The sequence below is a fragment of the Silurus meridionalis genome, chromosome 4 (genome assembly GCF_014805685.1).
Source record: "Silurus meridionalis isolate SWU-2019-XX chromosome 4, ASM1480568v1, whole genome shotgun sequence".
Classification (NCBI taxonomy): Eukaryota; Metazoa; Chordata; class Actinopteri; order Siluriformes; family Siluridae; genus Silurus; species Silurus meridionalis.
The window spans coordinates 24,565,806-24,584,007 of NC_060887.1; the positions used below are offsets into that span (position 1 = coordinate 24,565,806).

At 38.9% G+C, this 18,202-nt stretch overlaps 2 protein-coding genes across 2 annotated transcripts; both read right to left on the reverse strand.

Annotated features, from left to right (window-relative positions):
* Positions 1-2,769: 2,769 nt before the first annotated feature.
* On the reverse strand, positions 2,770-9,852 carry paqr7b (progestin and adipoQ receptor family member VII, b). Its single transcript, XM_046848622.1, has 2 exons — positions 9,663-9,852; positions 2,770-5,349 (listed from the first exon to the last, which is right to left on the reverse strand). The coding sequence occupies exon 2, from the start codon at positions 5,314-5,316 to the stop codon at positions 4,252-4,254; it is 1,065 nt and encodes a 354-aa protein (XP_046704578.1). The 5' UTR covers positions 5,317-5,349; positions 9,663-9,852; the 3' UTR covers positions 2,770-4,251.
* An 869-nt stretch (positions 9,853-10,721) lies between these two features.
* Positions 10,722-15,401, reverse strand: stmn1b (stathmin 1b). Its single transcript, XM_046848416.1, has 5 exons — positions 15,314-15,401; positions 13,202-13,250; positions 12,900-13,072; positions 12,495-12,686; positions 10,722-12,401 (listed from the first exon to the last, which is right to left on the reverse strand). Exons 2-5 carry the CDS (start codon positions 13,215-13,217, stop codon positions 12,333-12,335), a joined length of 450 nt encoding a protein of 149 aa, XP_046704372.1. The 5' UTR covers positions 13,218-13,250; positions 15,314-15,401; the 3' UTR covers positions 10,722-12,332.
* Positions 15,402-18,202: the final 2,801 nt, after the last annotated feature.

Genomic DNA, 18,202 nt, shown 5'->3' on the forward strand with positions numbered 1-18,202 from the left:
ACAAGTCTTCACTTAAACACACTTACTAATAGGATTCCAAAGTAAATGTACCATCTTTGATTTATTAATTTAAATTAATTTAATGTTATTTATATACCTTCAGTTATCACTTTGTGCTAGTTATGGCACTTTGTGCTGGATGTTATGCCAGTCCACCACCTACTGGCTTGTTTTTTGAGAGCTGAGAGAAAACTGATGAACTCGGAAGAAACCCACAAAACACAGCGAAATCATGTGAGAATGAATACAGGATGTAAGAGCTGTACAGAGCTGAGGTGCAATGTTACCTCTGCCGAAGAAGTTTAATTTTTGTTTATTTTCAAGGTAGTGGGGAAAAAAGTGAACAGTTTGTGTTCGATCTGTGTTCCAAAAAAAGTTTACATGAATGCTTACACAATTATCATTGTAATGTTGACTCTTAATTACATGAGTTTTACATGTACCTGGCTTTATCCATAGCTATTAAAAAGAATATATAATGCCATTAAAATATGGTGTATCACAATTCACAGGAAAACAATGGCAGGTCAACACTTGTTTATTTATTTTAGTTCCACAATGCAACATTAGTCATTTTTATACATTGTTGGTTTTGTTGTTGCTGCTCTGTTTTAAATAGACCCCAGACATTTTACTCCCCCTCGTGTCTCTGCAGTGTGACATGCGAGTGTTAGTCAGAACGAGAGCAGAGTTTTTTCACTGAGCTCTAGTTGAACAAGACAGGGCTAACCTCAATGAGACACTAAACACATTCAGGGCAAATGTTTCCCCATGATATATATCTGGTCCTAATTATAACACAAACCCCAACTTGTATTGAACTTCTTGATTTTATTTAGTAAAGAGAATATTATAAGTATCTGCTAAGATTTGTTAATGAGCCAGATTGAATGTCTAATCAAGTTCACAGTTTAGTTGTGTCAGTATTATCTAGTGTTTTATTCCCATTTTTTTTATTGCTAAACTAAACGGTGACAGGCCGTTGGAGCCTGCTCGTGCCTGGCCATGACCTCAGCATGGATGTATTCACGATGATGTGGTGCCAGAAAAAAAGCAAACTCTGTTATAACAGCACACATTTTCATTCTGTTAATATTTCTTCATACAAATTAGTCCCAATTATTAATAAACCTCGAAAACTGGTTATTTCAATTCATAAGAAAAAAAAGGCTGCAGTCATTTTATGGCACATATTCTTGCCACAGAAATCATCGATGGTCCAGCAGTCCATCAGACATCATGAGACAGTCAAAGACCTCCTCAGTCTGTGAGTCCATCTATCAGTGACATCATACTTTTTTGTACTCTGCTTTTGCAGAAGCGCTACATAACACACAATTCATACACCGAAAACATTCAGTTTCCCAAAAGCACTGTCGAGTTGCAAAGTGTTTGAAAGTGATGCTTCATCTTACACTTCTTTCACTTGTGCTGCAAATCATATGGGAAACTTCAGGTAACATGTTCCAACAAACCCTTCATTTTAATGGCATGTGCAGAATGTCATTCAATATAAAAGAATGTGCACTAAAACTAAAAGCAAAACAATCTAATTAAGGAAAAATGCCTTCTAACACTTATTTGCCGGTTTATTAAACGCAACTACCTTGGAACTACACTCAGCTGGTCATTTTATTGGCTACATGCACGTTCAAGTGTAGATGAGATGAGTAGTGATGATTACTGACTGAAACTCTTTCTCAATACAACATAATACACTCATATCAGTGTCGCCAAACATGTCAGTGTCACTGCTGTGCTGAGAATAATTCCAGCACCCTAATAAAATGTACTCTAGTCTAGGAAAGTCTAGTGGTTCTGTTGTGATCGCTTTCCAGTGATCATCGAGGCAGGCTGTAAAACTTATCGTCTACATTCAGTGGTTTATCTACAAACCGCAGGCTATTTGAAAAAGATAAAGGCAATGAGTGTAGAATTAAGGTAGATCTCGTATAAACCGGTGTTCATTATACAATCTCGTACTGCGTTTCTTATCACAAGCAGCTAAGTGGTGTATTAACGAAGAAACTGCACACACTCACTAACACCTGTACGTTCACTGGCCCACAAAGATGCATGCACATATTCAGGCACATTAAACACACACCGCAACACAGAACACTTTCCCTATAAGCACAATGGTATTGACATCATGAAGTGTTAAAAGGCAAATTTCAACATTTAAGCCCTTTGGGTTAGAAACCCACAATATCTTGATTACAAAAGCGGGCAACACTTTATTACGTAGTCAAAGGGCATGCAATTTATTTCTCTGAAGCACCTGCGATCAAATGTCAATCATCGACTCCAATCAGCATCCAACACTGGTTTGGACTTTCAAGCTAAATCTATTCAAGTCCTTCTATCTCTTAATTCTCAGAAGAAAAAGAAAAGAAAAAGAAAAAAGAAATATGAAAGCTAACCTGTTTTACTGCAGTGCCAAGTAGAAATCTATCAACCATTAGAGTGACTATAAAGCATTTTGGCACAAGTGCGTTCTAAACAAAGCAGGCATATTGATTTCAATCTGTCAGGGCAATGACAAGTGGCAGTGTTTAGAGGCACACACGACACCATTTATGGAACAATTTCAGGTTTAAAGGGCAAGTTTCATGCTGTTCTGTAGCTTATATATATATATATATATATATATATATATATATATATATATATATATATATATATATATATATATATATATATATATATATATATATATATATATATATATATATATATATATATATATATATATATATATATATCTAAGGATGTAAAAGATTATATAAAAGGTCCCTTCTATCAGTCATGCCCTAAATGCCCTTTAAAGCACCAATAAAAATGAGCCCTTTTGAGATAAACTCATTTCAGATCTCATTTTTCATGCTGCTACCTGATGCTGTATGAACGTGATCAGGAGTGTCATACTGAGAATGTTTTAAAAGAGAATATGGATGGAGTGCAAAAGTTGATTGGCTTTTTGTGAGACTGTATCTGTGTCTCAAATGGCGTACTATGCAATATGTTCCACATACTATACACTAAAGGTGTGAATCGGGACCATGGGACCAAAAGCCATGGAAGCAACCGCTTTTTCCTTTCACACAGACGGGGTGGGTGGTCAGATGTAAAACACATGAGATAAAGGTGAAATTCATTGACATGGGAGCATGATGAGTGCTCATGTGGCACTGTGTTCTCAATGTTCAATCATTCATTTTCTATATTGCCTTGAATGGACAAGGGTACAGTGGTATTTGTTTTTTGATTCACTGATCATTTATATTTTGGGAATCATATTTAATGTGATCTATGTTCATTAGTAAATATAGCAGGCAGATGTTCTGCAAGTTTGTTCATTTATGCAGGAAATTAAACACAAAATTAGGGAGCTGGTCATGGCTCAGTTGTAAGGGTTTTGGCAAACTGATTAGAAGGAACTGCTTTTAAATCCCAGCACTGACAAGCTCCCACTGCTAGCTCCTGTGCAGCCCATTAACACTGCATGCTGCAGAAGTGTCAATCAGTGACTGAGTCTTGGATATGGCCCAGTCTTCCTAGCAAAACAGATCATTTTCGTGTACCGCACTTGTACATATGACAATAAGTGCTGACTTGACTATTAGGTACCTCGCATCACTGAACTACATCAGACAGCAATAAGAACCCTTTTGTAACAACATTTGTGTTCAGTGTTGTTCTCAATCAGGGCTGATTTTTAGTCAAACATAGACGACAGCACCCCCTGCTGGCTTTATAATGCAACCACTTGAAGAAAAAAAAAAAAGGTTGGTTTTAGTCCATTATCAGGGTATTAATACTACACTAATACTCTTTCACAATTTGAAAACGTTACTTAAAATTAAATATGCATAGTACGCCATCTGAGGTACTATGAAGGTTAGAATGAGGTCAGAATTTTAGTCCATTGATGTTTTTGCAATGTGGCCCACTGTGTCTTTGCACCCACAAAACAACACACATTCATGTGACTGGACTTTCAAAAGCCTTTAGAGTAGATTTCACTAATGTTTTCTTCAGATTCCTGTCTTCCTGTGTGTTTTAAACTATAAATGTTGTGAACAGTACATTACTGATTAAAAATAGTCCAACATACAAATTCACCTTGCCACCAAAAATGTCATTAAATGACAACAGGTCCATAACTTTCAATGTAATTAGTATATCAGTGCCAACAAAGTCTCCTGCTCAGTTCTTGCCATCCAGAGTCTCTTCACATCTGCTTTTAAGTTATTCTTGTTTTTCCTCAAGGTAGACTTTCACTCTCTTCCGCACATAGAACGCGGTGAGGGCACTGCAGCACGTCGTGAAGACGAAGAGAGCTGCAGCGTCGTGAGCCAAATCACCATGCATGCGCTCGTACAAGTGCCTTCGCTCTGTGAAGTCCATGCGCACGGCCTCGATCTGCATCAGTGTGCACAACACGAGAAAAACGTGAAAGATCTGGTGGCCCTGGCCGATAAAGTCGCAGCGCCCAGGGAACCAGCACTCTGGATGAGGGTAAGAGAAAAAGAAGGCACTGACCAGAAAGAAAATGATCTGATAAATGTGGAAAGTTACAGCTGGGTCTGTGCAACCCTGTTGTGAACTATAACACGTGTAAATGCGATGCACCACCGGGCTGATATCTAAGCAGTAGGCCAGGGTTGAGGGCATCATCTGACAGAATTTGTGGCCAAACCTGGGCAGGCGTCGACTGGCATACTTGCCATAGCAGCAACCAGCGCATGAGAGCCATGCCATAAAAGCTGCAGTGGGCAAAAAGAAGCCTCGAATGTGAGCATGCCAGGTTTCGTCCACCGCGTAGTAGAAATGCACCAGGGCACTGCCGTACTGGTACACAGCGACACCTACGTAGTCCAGGAAGTAGAACGTGTAACTGGAGAGCTCAGACTTGGCAGAGAGCAGGTGGGCGATAGTGCTGCAAGCCAGATAGGTGAACGCAGTCAGGAGACCGATGAAGAGCGGCTGTGTGTGAGGGTCACGCAGGAAGTCCACCGTCTCGGACACTTCCCGGAACTTGGCCAAGATGATAAGCGAGGCTAGCAAGTGCGTCCACACATTTAGCGTCTCGTTATGCCGCTGGAAGAGCGAGAGGAAGTAATAGCGCCAGCTGTGGTCAGGTGGGCGGTAGCCTGTGAGGATGTGCGACTCTCTGAAGACTTGGGGCACATCGCAGATGCTCACAGTGCATGGCAGTGTGGGAAAGGCAGACTCCAGCAGCTGGGGAATCTGACGCAGTTGCTGCACGTTTATAAACAAGCGGCCAATCTGCTCCATCACTACGGTCGCCATGATGAAGGTGAATAAAGCTGAACACTCTGGTATCTGTAGTGTATAAAGCAACAAATTATGAGTCATCATTCATGTCCTATTTGTAAATTTTTCAATTTACATAATTTTATTTGAATAGCACTTATTAACAATAGAGTTCTTAATCCAATGAGGACATTTAGATATACTGTACTGTTAGTTTTGTTTTGGATTATGATAAAATATTAACCATATACCTTCTTCCTTGTAATCCATCACAGATCAACAGTATTTCAGATTAAATCTATTTGCTGGATCATATACTATGTAAATGAGCCTATAACAAGTGGCTACCAACATCCTGTGGTGTTCCTCATTTTCCATTTGTTGTATGCAAAAGATTGCGGTCTACTGACAAACTGCAATTTTGCAACTGGTTTTTCTCAATAAAGCTTCAGCATAGGCAGACATGATCCTCATTCATTATGTTTTAATGTATAGGGAGAGGGATTGATAAAAAAAAAATAATAATAAATTATTAATGATGTTATTAATGACGCCTATGATGTAGCATTCTTTTCTTTTACTAACTGGTAAAACTGTTTGACCAGCCTGACCTGTCTTTCTGAAATCAGATCTTATATGATTAAAATAAGCGGCTTATCCTCAACATAAACTTTGTAACTTTTAATACATATCTAGTTATTGAATTTTTTTTTTCATTTTAGATTAATGTTTGTTATAACCCAGCCATTAGGGTTGCACAAACCAGTGCACTCTTAGAGCCGGTCCCAAGCCCAGATAAATGGAAAGGGTTGCGTTAGGAAGGGCATCCAAATCAAATATGCGGATCACGAATCAGAATTTCACACCGGATCGGTCGAGGCCCGGTTACCAACAACTGCCACAGGTATTGTTAGCCAACAGGGTACCAGTGGAAATTGGGCTACTGTTTGTTCGAAGGAGGAGAAGGAGAGGAGGAATACGTCTACAAAGACAGCAGGGAATCGAGAAGTGTGGTAGAGTGGAGGTTATAGTTAGTATTTTAAATGTTGGTACTATGACTGGTAAAGGGAGAGAGATAGCTGATATGATGGAGAGGAGAAAGATAGATATGTTGTGTGTTCAGGAGACCAAGTGGAAAGGAAATAGGGCCAGGAACATTGAAGGGGGTTTAAACTGTTCTATCATGGTGTGGATGGAAAGAGAAATGGTGTAGGGGTGATTCTGAAGGAAGAGTACAGTAAGAGTGTAGTGGGGGTGAAGAGAGTTTCTGAAAGGTGAATGTGAAGCTGGAAGTTGAAGTGGTGATAATAAATGTCATCAGTGCTTATGCTACTCAAGTGGATTGTGAGGTGGAGGAGAAGGAACAATTCTGGAGTGAGTTAGATGAAGTAGTATGTGTACCTAGGAAAGAGAGACTAGTGATTGGGGCAGACTTCAATGATGGATGGAAATGGCAGTGGTGAACACTTATTTTAAGAAGAAGGATGATCATAGGGTGACATGTAAGAGTGGAGGAAGGTGCACACAGGTGGACTCTGTTCTATGCAGGAGATGCAACCTGAAAAAGATTGGAAACTGTAAGGTGTTGGCAGGGGACAGTGTAGCTAGACAGCATTGGATGGTGGTCTGTAGGATGGTTTTGGAGTTGAAGAAGAAGAGGAGGAGAGTGAGAACTGAAAGAAAAATAAGATAGTGGAGACTAAAGGAGGAAGACTGTAGTATGGGATCTGGGGAAGAGGTCAGACAGGGGCTTTGTGGTGAATAGGTGCTGGAGGATTGGGCAACTACTGCGGAAGTGATAAGGGAGACAGCTAGAAAGGTACTAGGTGTGACATCTAAAAACAGTAAGGAAGACAAAGAGCTGGGTGGTGGAATGAGGAAGTGCATGAAAGCAAACAGAGAAAGAAGTTGGCAAAACAGATTTGGGATCAACAGAGAGATGAGGAAAGTAGGCAGGAGTACAAGGAGATGCGGCAGCAAGTGAAGAGGAATGTAGCAAAAGCTAAGGATAAGGCATATGAGGAGCTGTATGAGAAGTTGGACTCGAAGGAAGGAGAAAAGATTTTTACCGAATGGTGAGGCAGAGGGACCGAGCTGGAAAGGATGTTTGTGGATCTAGAGAAAGCATATGACAGGGTGCTGAAAGAGGAGTTGTGGTATTGTGTAAGGAATTTAGGTGTGGCAGAGAAGTATGTGAGGGTGGTGTGGGACATGTATGAGGACAGTGTGACAGCAGTGAAGTGTGCAGTAGGAACAACAGACTGGTTCAAGGTGAAGGTTGGATTGCATCAAGAATCAGCTCTGAGCCCTTTCCTGTTTGCAGTGGTGATAGACAGATTGACAGACGAGGTCAGACATGAGTCTTCATGGACTATGATCTTTGCGGATGATATTGTGATTTGTGGTGAGAGTAGGGAGCAGGTTAAGAAGGTGGAATGAAAGTCAGTAGGAGTAAGACAGAGTACATGTGTGTGAATGAGAGGGAGGACAGTGGAGTGGTGCGGTTGCAGAGAGAAGAGGTGGTGAAGATGGATGAATTTAGGTACCTGGGGTCAACAGTGCAAAGTAATGGAGAGTGTGTTAGAGAAGTTTAGAAAAGAGTGCAGGCAGGGTAAAGTGGGTGGAAAAAGTGACAGGAGTGATTTGTGATGGAAGAGTATCTGCAAGAGTGAAAGGGAAAGTTTATATGACTGTGGTGAGACCTGCGATGTTGTATGGTTTAGAGACAGTGGCATTGAGTAAAAGACAGGAGGTGGAGCTGAAGGTAGCAGAGCTGAAGATGTTGAGATTTTCATTGGGAGTGACAGGATGGACAGGATTAGAAATAAGATTATTAGGGGGACAGCGCATGTAGGATGTTATGGAGACAAATTGAGAAAGATGAGATTTAGATGGTTTGGATATGGGCAGAGGAGGGACGTGGGGTATATTGGTAGGAGAATGCTGAGGATGGAGCTGCCAGGAAGGCGGAAAAAAAGAAGGCCAAGGAATAGGTTTATGTTTGTGGTGAAGGAAGACATGCAGGTAGTTGGTTTGAAAGAGGCAGATGTAGAGGACAGGGTATGGAGAGGGATGATCCGCTGTGGCGCCCCTAATGGGAGAAGCCGAAAGAAGAAGATTAATGTTTGTTACATTGTATAAAATAATCCTAACAAAAACCCCAGCTAAATTGTATAACCGACTATGTTCTTCATGTCACATTATGCTCCAGTGGCTATGTTCTGCTCAACTTATCAGTGAACTTGAGATAATGATAGTAGTTCCTGTACACGTACATATTTCTTTCATGTTTGCATTGTCCATTATCAGCAACATGTCCACATGCATCTAATCCACCCCTTTGATTCATGGTTTGCTGGTGAGTGTTGCAACAGCCATCACACCTTCAGATTTTAATCAGAAATTTGTGATCCAGCCAGATCTACAATGTCAGCTTGTGTCTTTGCTTGTTTGTATTAAACACTGACCAATTTCTACTTACAACTAAATATTTTTTTTTATATTGGATGATTTTTTTTTTGTCTTAAACAGCAAAAAATGTCTGAAAAACTTCTAATGTTTAAACAAGATGAATTAACCTGAATCATTTAATACTGATATTTCCATATATATATAACATCTGAATATATAACATCTGAATTGTTTACGGGGTTTTTTTGCAGAACAATTAAATATATACTGTATATGACTTTCATATTTAATATGATACACTGGCACAAGAAGAAAGGAAGACAAACATGTGGATGCACAATATACACTAACAGAAGACATTAAACATATCTTTTTAGTTTTAAAGTGTATTCTAGGTCTGAGTGACTGCTGGAAAATGGGTTTTTGACCATTATTTTTAATAAATGACTCTGAATTATGTAATCTCTCGCCTGTGATACATCCAAGCTGCTACTGAAATGTCTCCATGAGTTGAAATTGGCCTTTTAAAGGGCCAAAAGCAGCCCCTGGGAAATAGCTGTAAGGTTCTAAATCTCCAAACACAATGAGTAAAGCTCTCTGTCTTCATGAATGGCATCTGACAGCAGGCCACTGTTCTCCACATTCTCGAGGAGGAACGCTGGAGCTGAAGGCTGCATTACTGGAGAATGTTCTCGATAATGTACTTTACTGGATAAACAGATGAAGGAGGGGAAATGACAGCCTTTTAGACTGACACTTCCTCTGCTAAACATTCACTTAGTTCTTTGGTTTTTCAGCAGACATTTACTGTCAGTTCTATCAGACTACACGGGGAAACAATCATCATCATCAACATCATCATCATCATAAAAACGCGCTCCGTCTTTAGTATAGAAAATATGAATTATCATTATTGTGTAATTTCCCCTAACCGCCGCCTAAACCCCGCGCCATTATGAGTGACAACTTACCTTTTTCAAGAGCCAATCGGCGAACCCGGATTTATGCACGATCTTTTATATGCTCTTGTGCAGCCCTCAATAGTAAACATGATAAAAGCGAAATATTTGTAAAAAAATTTTCCTACGGGTGAGGCTCCTGTCAGCGCCCTGCACAACCAGACAGCCGAGTCGCACCGAGCAAATGATAGACACGCGGCTCAGCCAATCAGGTCAGCGCGCTGCCACTAACGTTGGGCTCTTCTCTGTGAATCCACCAATAGAAAAGAGGCTTTAAAAGACCGCAGCCCTCCGGCCTTACAATGAAGTGGGTGAAAAAGACCCGCCCACTTCCTAATAACGTCGTCTACCCCAGCAAGCAGATAAGATGAAGATAATAAAATGCGGAAGACGTAAATTTTTTAACCTTTACAAACGTGTCAGCCATAATATATACTTGGTGTTAATTTACTGTACCTTGAATGAGCAACGTGTGGCAATATTATTTGTCAAAGTGTAATACAAGAGCATATTATTGCCGTGTTAGATACAGTATGTGACATGCAGAATGAGCCCTCTAGTTCTCTAAACTTTTTGAAAAATATAATACTAAAGATTTAATAAGCATTTGCTTGATGTGGGCTTAGAATTTGAGCAGGTGTTTCTAATGTGTTTGAGAGCAGTGTGTAAATGTCCTCTCTTTACCCCCACAGAGGCGGTGCTGTTAACAATGTGGCTTTGTAGGCCTCTTCGTGTGAATAGAGCTCCTTCATCATACAGTACTTAAAGCATTTTTCCACTTTCTATCCCACTGTAGCTGTGTTATTCATGATGGGAATGGTATTGCTTATTAAGCAGTATTAACTTTAAGCTTTTGACATACGTGGACAGATTTTGTGGTTATGGTTAAAAGCTCGCTTTATGTGTCTATTCAATTTGAATGACCACAAAAGTCTTGTGCAATTTGCCTCTTTTACTGAGGCCAGAGTAGGCCTTTATCTTACAAGAGGAAATGAGTGAAATCGTTGGAAAGGACGAAACATTGGTTAGGTAACAAGCTTCACCACATAATAATCACTTAGACTTCACCACTTCAAGCACAGACAAAATCATGTTTAATTTTTCATGCTGAAAATGGACAGTGCTAGAAAGGAGTACATTGAATTGCAAAAGGAGTAAGTCTTTTTACGTTACTAAGTTGAAAAAAATGTCCTACTTAGACGAAAAACGCCTAAGTGGTCATCTAAAACCTTATTAAATGCAATATTATATAATAATTTTGTAGTCACAACGTGGGATTCAAGGTGAAGATTATAGTTGTGTTGGAATTTGGATTTTGGAGTAGTTTGTTAAAAAAAAAAACACACAATTGTAAAAAATTCTCATTGCATGGTATTAAAAAAAAAATCAAAGTGCATTTACACTGTGGAAACTTATTTTAATCAAGACAGTCACATGAGCTCAGATTTGCTTGGCATGGGTATAAGTAGATCAAGAATCCTTTTTCAGTTGATTTTTCGGGTGCAGGTCACGTCCTCTCTAGCAACTTCTTAGGAACAAATTTCAAGAATGAAAAAGTGCCTTTAAATTGACCACTAGGTGTCAGCACATACAAAACAGACTAGACCTTACTGCCCGACATTACTGGTTTGTTTAAGTGAATGCTTTTTTTTTCTCTTTCTCTTTAGAGATAAAGTACATCCTGTATAGAAGTGAGTTTGTAAATATCAAATACAGGTCATATCTTGTGACTCGTCTGACAGTGGGCTATAGTTATAGCTATGGGCTGGAGAATGAGTATTTACTAGAGAATGTTCTCGTTATTGTACTTTACCAGAAAAACAGATGAGAAGTATTTGATAAAACTGTAACATGCAAAAAATAAAATAAAATGACAGCCTTTTAGATGTGCAGTTCCTCTGGCGACAGTTCACGTGTTTTCTTACTCTGCCAGCACAACATACAAAACATACTAGATTTCACTGCCTGACATTGCTGAATTGTTTACATGTGGGTTTTTTTTTGTTTACCCTCTTTAGAGATCATGTACATCCAATATATATAAGGTGTGTTTATAAATAACAAATGCAGGTCATATTGTCGATGCGCATATTTTTGTTTGCAGTGCGATGTTAGTATGAATCTGTGTTTCTCTAGCAATATTAAATAGTTTACCGATGCCAAGGTAAATGCAAGAATGTGCTTGTTAACCAGATGGAAAGAGAGATACACAGACAAGCAGACAGCTATTATTTGCTCATAAATGAACATCTACAGAAAAGGCATGTCTAAAACTGTTTTAACTCTAAAACATAACAAGCAAATGTGCAACTTTATTAAGCTCAAAGGACTGCAGTTTCAACATACACAGGTACGGGTCAACTTGCACAATTCAATAAACAAAGCCGGAGACCTATGTGTAACACAGGCATGCTTCCCGATAGGATAAAAGACTGCTTATTTAACAGGCCAAAAGCTGCAAGTAGACATCTCTACAGATGATGGAGATATAAAGTAGGTCTTAGCACGGGAAGATAAAAAGATAATTATGTGCCTGCTTCTCTCCTAACCTTTAGCTAAAAAGTGTAAAAACAAACACATAATACTGGCCATTTAATGGAGCAAAAATAAATCTTTGGATAAGTAAAAAAAAAAAAAAAAATCCCTAAAAACAGGTAGCACAAAAAAAGAACAAGAAAGCCCTCAGTTCTCATCAGCCTCGCCTCCTTCTTTTGTTTCTTTGTTCTTTCGGACTTCTTCAATTTTCTTGTCCTAAAAGAAAAAAGAAAAAAATGTAAGTGATTAATAGGATTAATTCCAAGCTTTGTACGTTATAAATAAGAGATTTCAGCCATGAAGGATTACCTTCTCCTTAAATTTCTCATTCAGTGCTGCCATCTGTTTTGTACGGTTTTCTTTGTTTGCTTCCATTTTCTGGTTGAGTTTCTCCTCTGCCATCTTGCTGAAGTTGTTGTTTTCCTCCATTGCTTTCTGGAGAACCTCCTTTTCATGCTCTCGCTTTTCAGCCAAATGCTTCAGGACCTCTGCCTCATGATTCTGAAGACAATTTTGTTGAAATAATTGGAATCAATAGTGCAAACTAGTTAGTAATTTAAAGATATAAATGGGACACACAGGATAACCCAAAAGCCCTTTAGAGTCATAGAAATTGTACAGTTCAGGAAGATTGAATGAAGAATGAAATCACGTTTTTTCCTGCAATATTATATTTATGCATAAATAATTGTGCATTTACAATCAGGTTATTACTTTACGTCTTTCCTCTGCTGCATCGAGTTTCTTTTGGATCTCATCCAAAGACACCTCCTTCTTTTTTGGGGTGGACAGAGGGAAATCTCCTTTGGCTTCTGGTGCTGAGGGGCTCAGAATAACCTCAAATGCTTGTCCAGAAGCACGCTTGTCCAGCTCCTTAACATGAATATCTGTAAATGATTAAAAAAAAAGGATAATTGTAACTATGCACTGAGGACAATGGAGTCAAATGAACAGTGACTTCATTACGATGAAATGAAATATTGTGTGTAGGAGAGCATGTCTGTACTCCAGATTACCTCCAGAGGCCGCCATTGCTGCACTTTTAGACTTGAGGGTTTCCGATACCTAAAAAATACATGCGAATAAAATATATTATCAGCATCATACTGCTCCTCTTGGATGACAGAAACCCTAATTCTTTCTCTCTGTACGGTATAACCCAAAACCAGCAGGCTTTCCATGACAGATGAACAACATATTCTCTGACAGCCTTGTTCTCCTGTACACAACAGCGATCTGACAGCATCGCCTACCCAAGCAGCATGTTCTCCTCAATACTCTATTATTACAGCAATGCTTCAGATGTTGTCAGGCGGTATTGCAAAAATGCAGAAATAGCGCCTCAGACCTGAACTATATTGTGGTCTTTCTATTGTCTCTCTCTCTCTGTATATCTTTTGCTGTCTTTTGTCTATTTTTCTTCTCCTAATATGCTGGTAATCTATAATAAAGTGTTGACAAAAATCGTGTGTGAGTGTGAGAATGACGTAAAATTGTGTCTTATTGTCCCTTGGCTATAGAGTCACTGGGATTTGGGATTTGGGAGTGGTGTCTGATCAACATCCCTTCCCAGTTTCTAGTTCATACCCCATCTTTTTTTTTTTTTGTTGTTTGCTACATTGTGCACGTGGACACAATGAATTATCATTTGGTATGTTTTGGGCTTGAAAGTGAAACTGTAATGTTGTTCTGGAAGAGATAAATGAGCACTGAAGTACAGCTAGATACCCCTATCACCTGAGGCGCTTAGAAATACAAACAGCACTGAGGGGAGCCATGCAATTTATTCAATATTAGTTTAAAATGAATATATATGATTGAATTCAGTGACATTTCTTTGCAGGTTATAAGGCTTTGAGTGTGTGTAGTGGTGTTAGGTGAACTGGGCGGCAGCTCAAGGACGGAAACAAAGGAGATTTTGTGGTTGTGTCTGGGAACAAAGGCGACGGCGGCGTTTTCCTCCAGTCCATTTCACACACACACACACACACACACACACACACACACACACATTTCCAAATGATACACCATGACCGAGATCACATTGGTCCTTTACACAATCCAAAAAATCCCGAATGAGCACCGCGTGGCACATTATATTCTCAATATATTTTAATTATTTATTTTTCAGCAAATTGATGATACACCCCAATATATTAGTCTGGGTGACCAAGCTGTCTCATTTGTACACTATTTTTACGTCATTTCTACAAATGCAACAACAAATGTTCAACGCATCATATGCACGACGTAATGACTAATGAGCTTCCTAATCAGTAGACGGATAAATAATGTGTCACGTGGTCCAGCCGGAGGTGTCACACCCAATCTCAGTCGGTGGTGTTGCGTACGAAACGAAATGCATTGCAAACTACAAAGTCCATAATAAAAAAAAGATATAGGCAAATATTTGATTTCAAATATTCGATTTTGTAGCGTTTCCTGCTATCAATAGCTCCTTGATGCCGTCTAATTTCACAACAATCAGTATCTTTAGTGAAAGGCTGCAGAGACAAAGACGGCGTTGACTTGCATGGGGTAACCTACTGATGATATATCGGCTGGAGAGATCACAGGAAAAAAGCTCGAAAATGAAAATAATCAAACTATCAAATCAGTGTGCATTATTATTTTGTAATGCATATGTACAATGCATGCATCTTATGTGCCACATTTGTAATCTTTGCCAGAGCAACCCAGCCTTTGTTTAGTTCACTTTAGACTCACTGACCTCACACCAACCACTAATGCAAATCTATTATCATTCATTTATCTCATTTTCACACAAAATAAAATCCTTCCAGAAATCCACTTTTGAACTGACGATTCATACCTGTGGAATAAGCTATATCATCAACCTGTGACATCAAAAAACAATAATTTATTGCTACATACTGAATTCAATATTTAATTCTAATTACTGACTCAGCTCTTATTACTGAACCAATATAAATGATGATGCGTTCATGCCTATTGTCTGTTACTAACGCATATTTCTGATACAGATTCACATTTGTTGCATTTAACACATGCAATGTAATCCAGTCAACAAGGTTCTTTCTTAAATAATAGCAAAACGATATACAAAAAAGCACCACAGCAACACGAGATCTGAATAACACACCCACCTCAGATGCTGTAGGAAAAGCAGTCCCAGACTCGCTCCTCACGCGCTCAAGCTCTGCTCTGCATCAGCACCGCCCGCTCGCGTAAAAAAGGAAGCAAAGCGCGTGACGTCACAAGTGCATCGAAACCGGATTAGTTGAGCTGGAGACTTGAACGTCGCAAATGTGGGAATTGTGGGATATGTAGGCTTGTTTTGTGCATCTCTGTGGCTAGGATTTATAATAAATGTATGGTATGTTGTTTATGAGAAATCTTTATTCCAAAGTGATATGATGGTTGTGGGTAGCTTTACAGAGTACATGCATTCTTATACAAATAAAATGTTTCTCACCCACTAGATTCTCTTTAATGCATGATTACATTAAGGTAATAAGAAATGTAGTCCTCCTGTTAAGCGGCAGCAGCACAATGCATTACATCATGCAGATTCATCTTAAGAGCTACTTAAACACCCAACGTCAGCATGGGGGAAATGTGATCTTAGTGACTTGGCATGGGTGCTGGTGCCAGATTGGCTGGTTTGAGTATTTTAGGAACAGCTGATCTCCTGGGAATTTCACACCCAGCTTTCTGGAGAGTTTACACAGAATGGTGCGGTAAACAAAACCATCGATTGAGAGGCATTTCTGCACCTTAGAGAGGTCAGAGGGGAATGGCCAAAGTGGATTTAAATTAAAGTTAATTAAATAACCTTCTGACCAACTCCATCACTGTATGGTATGGAGGCTCCACTGTATGTAAACGCAAAGCCCAGCAAAGGGTGCTTGCCATTGAGCACAGCAGATGTTGCACATAGCTCACAACATCATCAAGGACTGTTCACATACCAAACAAACTGTTTTACCTGCTTGCATCAAGAAGAAGATACAGGAACATACGCACCAGAACCAGGAGGTTCAGGGCCGGCTTTTTTCCATCCACCATCACACTGCTGAACTGTACACTACACTGTTAGATCACTGTATAAAAACTGTATATAACTTCTGTACAGTTGTACATACAATGTACATATTACATATTGTATCTACACATATTGTGCCTTACATACATATGCACTACTATTTTATTCATGTGTATCTAAATATACCTGCCTAATATTTCACATTCAGCTTTTGCACATTTTTTTTTCAATGCCTTAAAACCTTTTACCTTTACCTTTACAACTGTGTCTGCACATTTTCACTACCATAGACTTTACATTAATTCACTGTACATATATATACATGCTGTACATATTTTTACATATTTATCTGCACTTGTGAAGTTTCACTATCTATCTATCTATCTATCTATCTATCTATCTATCTATCTATCTATCTATCTATCTATCTATCTATCTATCTATCTATCTATCTATCTATCTATCTATCTATCTATCTATCTATCTATCATAGTAAGCAGAAAAGCATCTCATAGCATGTCAAATGTTGTGGTGGCTAGGCTACAAGAATAGAAATCCTCTAAATGTTGAAATAAGTGTTTATACACAGGTTATTATATGTGATCCTTTTTTCAGTTATATGCAATGCAAGAAGTTACATGGGGTTTCTGTTCAAAATGTAGTGATCATAAACCACATTCTTAGATAATTATAGAACATACATTGGTTGACTTAAAACTGCACATTCACAGTGTTATTAAATTTGAGCATGGATTGTTGTACTCATCTTTTAGTGTGTTCAATTCTTTGTTCATGCAACCACTTGTTCCCCACTTTCTTTCCTCCCTATTTTGGTCACCTGCCAATTCACACCTGCTAACCAGCTGTCCCCTATCATACTATCAACCAGAAAGGGTGGGGAATCAGGTTCACTTGGAGACAAGAAAAGCCAGCCAGTGCATCTTAAACTACTGCTAACACACTCATACGTAAATGTTCTTCAGCATACATGAGCTCACAGACACCCATTTTTGACTTGTGTCCCAAGAGAGAGAAAGAGAGAGAGAGAGAGAGAGAGAGAGAGAGAGAGAGAGAGAGAGAGAGAGAGACTTGGCTTCAAGCGACAAATAGCTGTGGCATTGTCTGGCAATAAATTAAATCCTAGAGTTTTTTTTAACACCACTTGAGAGCTACATGCAACAACATTTCATCTTGGGCAAATCAGATCCTTTTAGCAGTCAAAATGTTTGACTTTGACTTTGTTAAACTCTTTAATTTAATTCTGTCTGGATTTTTAAATTGTTGTCTTTATGTTTGCCACAGAAAGCTCACATCTGTTAATATATCTGAATGGTAGCATGCAGTAAATCATATTTTAAAATCTCTACTCTGAAATAATTCACTGGAGATGTTAGGTGTAACCATGTCTAAAATAGGTAGATGACTTTACTGTAACATTTAAGCTATATTGCTGTGTACTAAATGTAATTGGTAATGGTTTTTTTCCTAGATTTTGTAGTAGCAGACAATCCCAGGAGAAGGGAGCAGATGGTACAGGCTGATTCACCCCCCTGGGGTCACTGCTGAATGTTCAGAGACAGAAAAAAAGCATCCCTTGCTGAGTCCTAGTACTCTCTCCAACCGACATAATGTTTCCTGCAGTGCCAGATCATTAAGTCATCCTCTTAAAATAAAGAGCATTCAAACAAAGCTGTGCACTTAGCAATTCATTTGTCAAAGTTCATTATTTGCACATAACGATTCGGATTTGAAGCAGCATTCACCTTCGTATTCATTTGTGTTTATTCTTGTTTAGCATTGGTGTCAACACGTGTTATTCACAGGTGTGAATTCTTGCAGTGCAAATGGATATGTAAAGCTTAAATCATAGCTTGATACCTTGGAAATCAGTGTTTGATGTTTAACATTGGACAGGGTTTTATGTGTAACACCTAGAGTGTGAAGGAACTGAGTGTCTGGCTTTCTATGCTAGTGCACATCTGGTCATGTG

Excerpts from the sequence above, each read along its gene's own strand:
- stmn1b (XM_046848416.1), bottom strand. Across the intron at positions 12,687-12,899 it reads CAGCAGAGGAAAGACGTAAA|AATCATGAGGCAGAGGTCCT; the intron begins GTAATAACCTGA and ends AATTGTCTTCAG. Across the intron at positions 12,402-12,494 it reads ATGAGAAATTTAAGGAGAAG|GACAAGAAAATTGAAGAAGT; the intron begins GTAATCCTTCAT and ends TTTTTCTTTTAG.
- paqr7b (XM_046848622.1), bottom strand. The coding sequence starts at position 5,316 with ATGGCGACCGTAGTGATGGAGCAGATTGGCCGCTTGTTTATAAACGTG.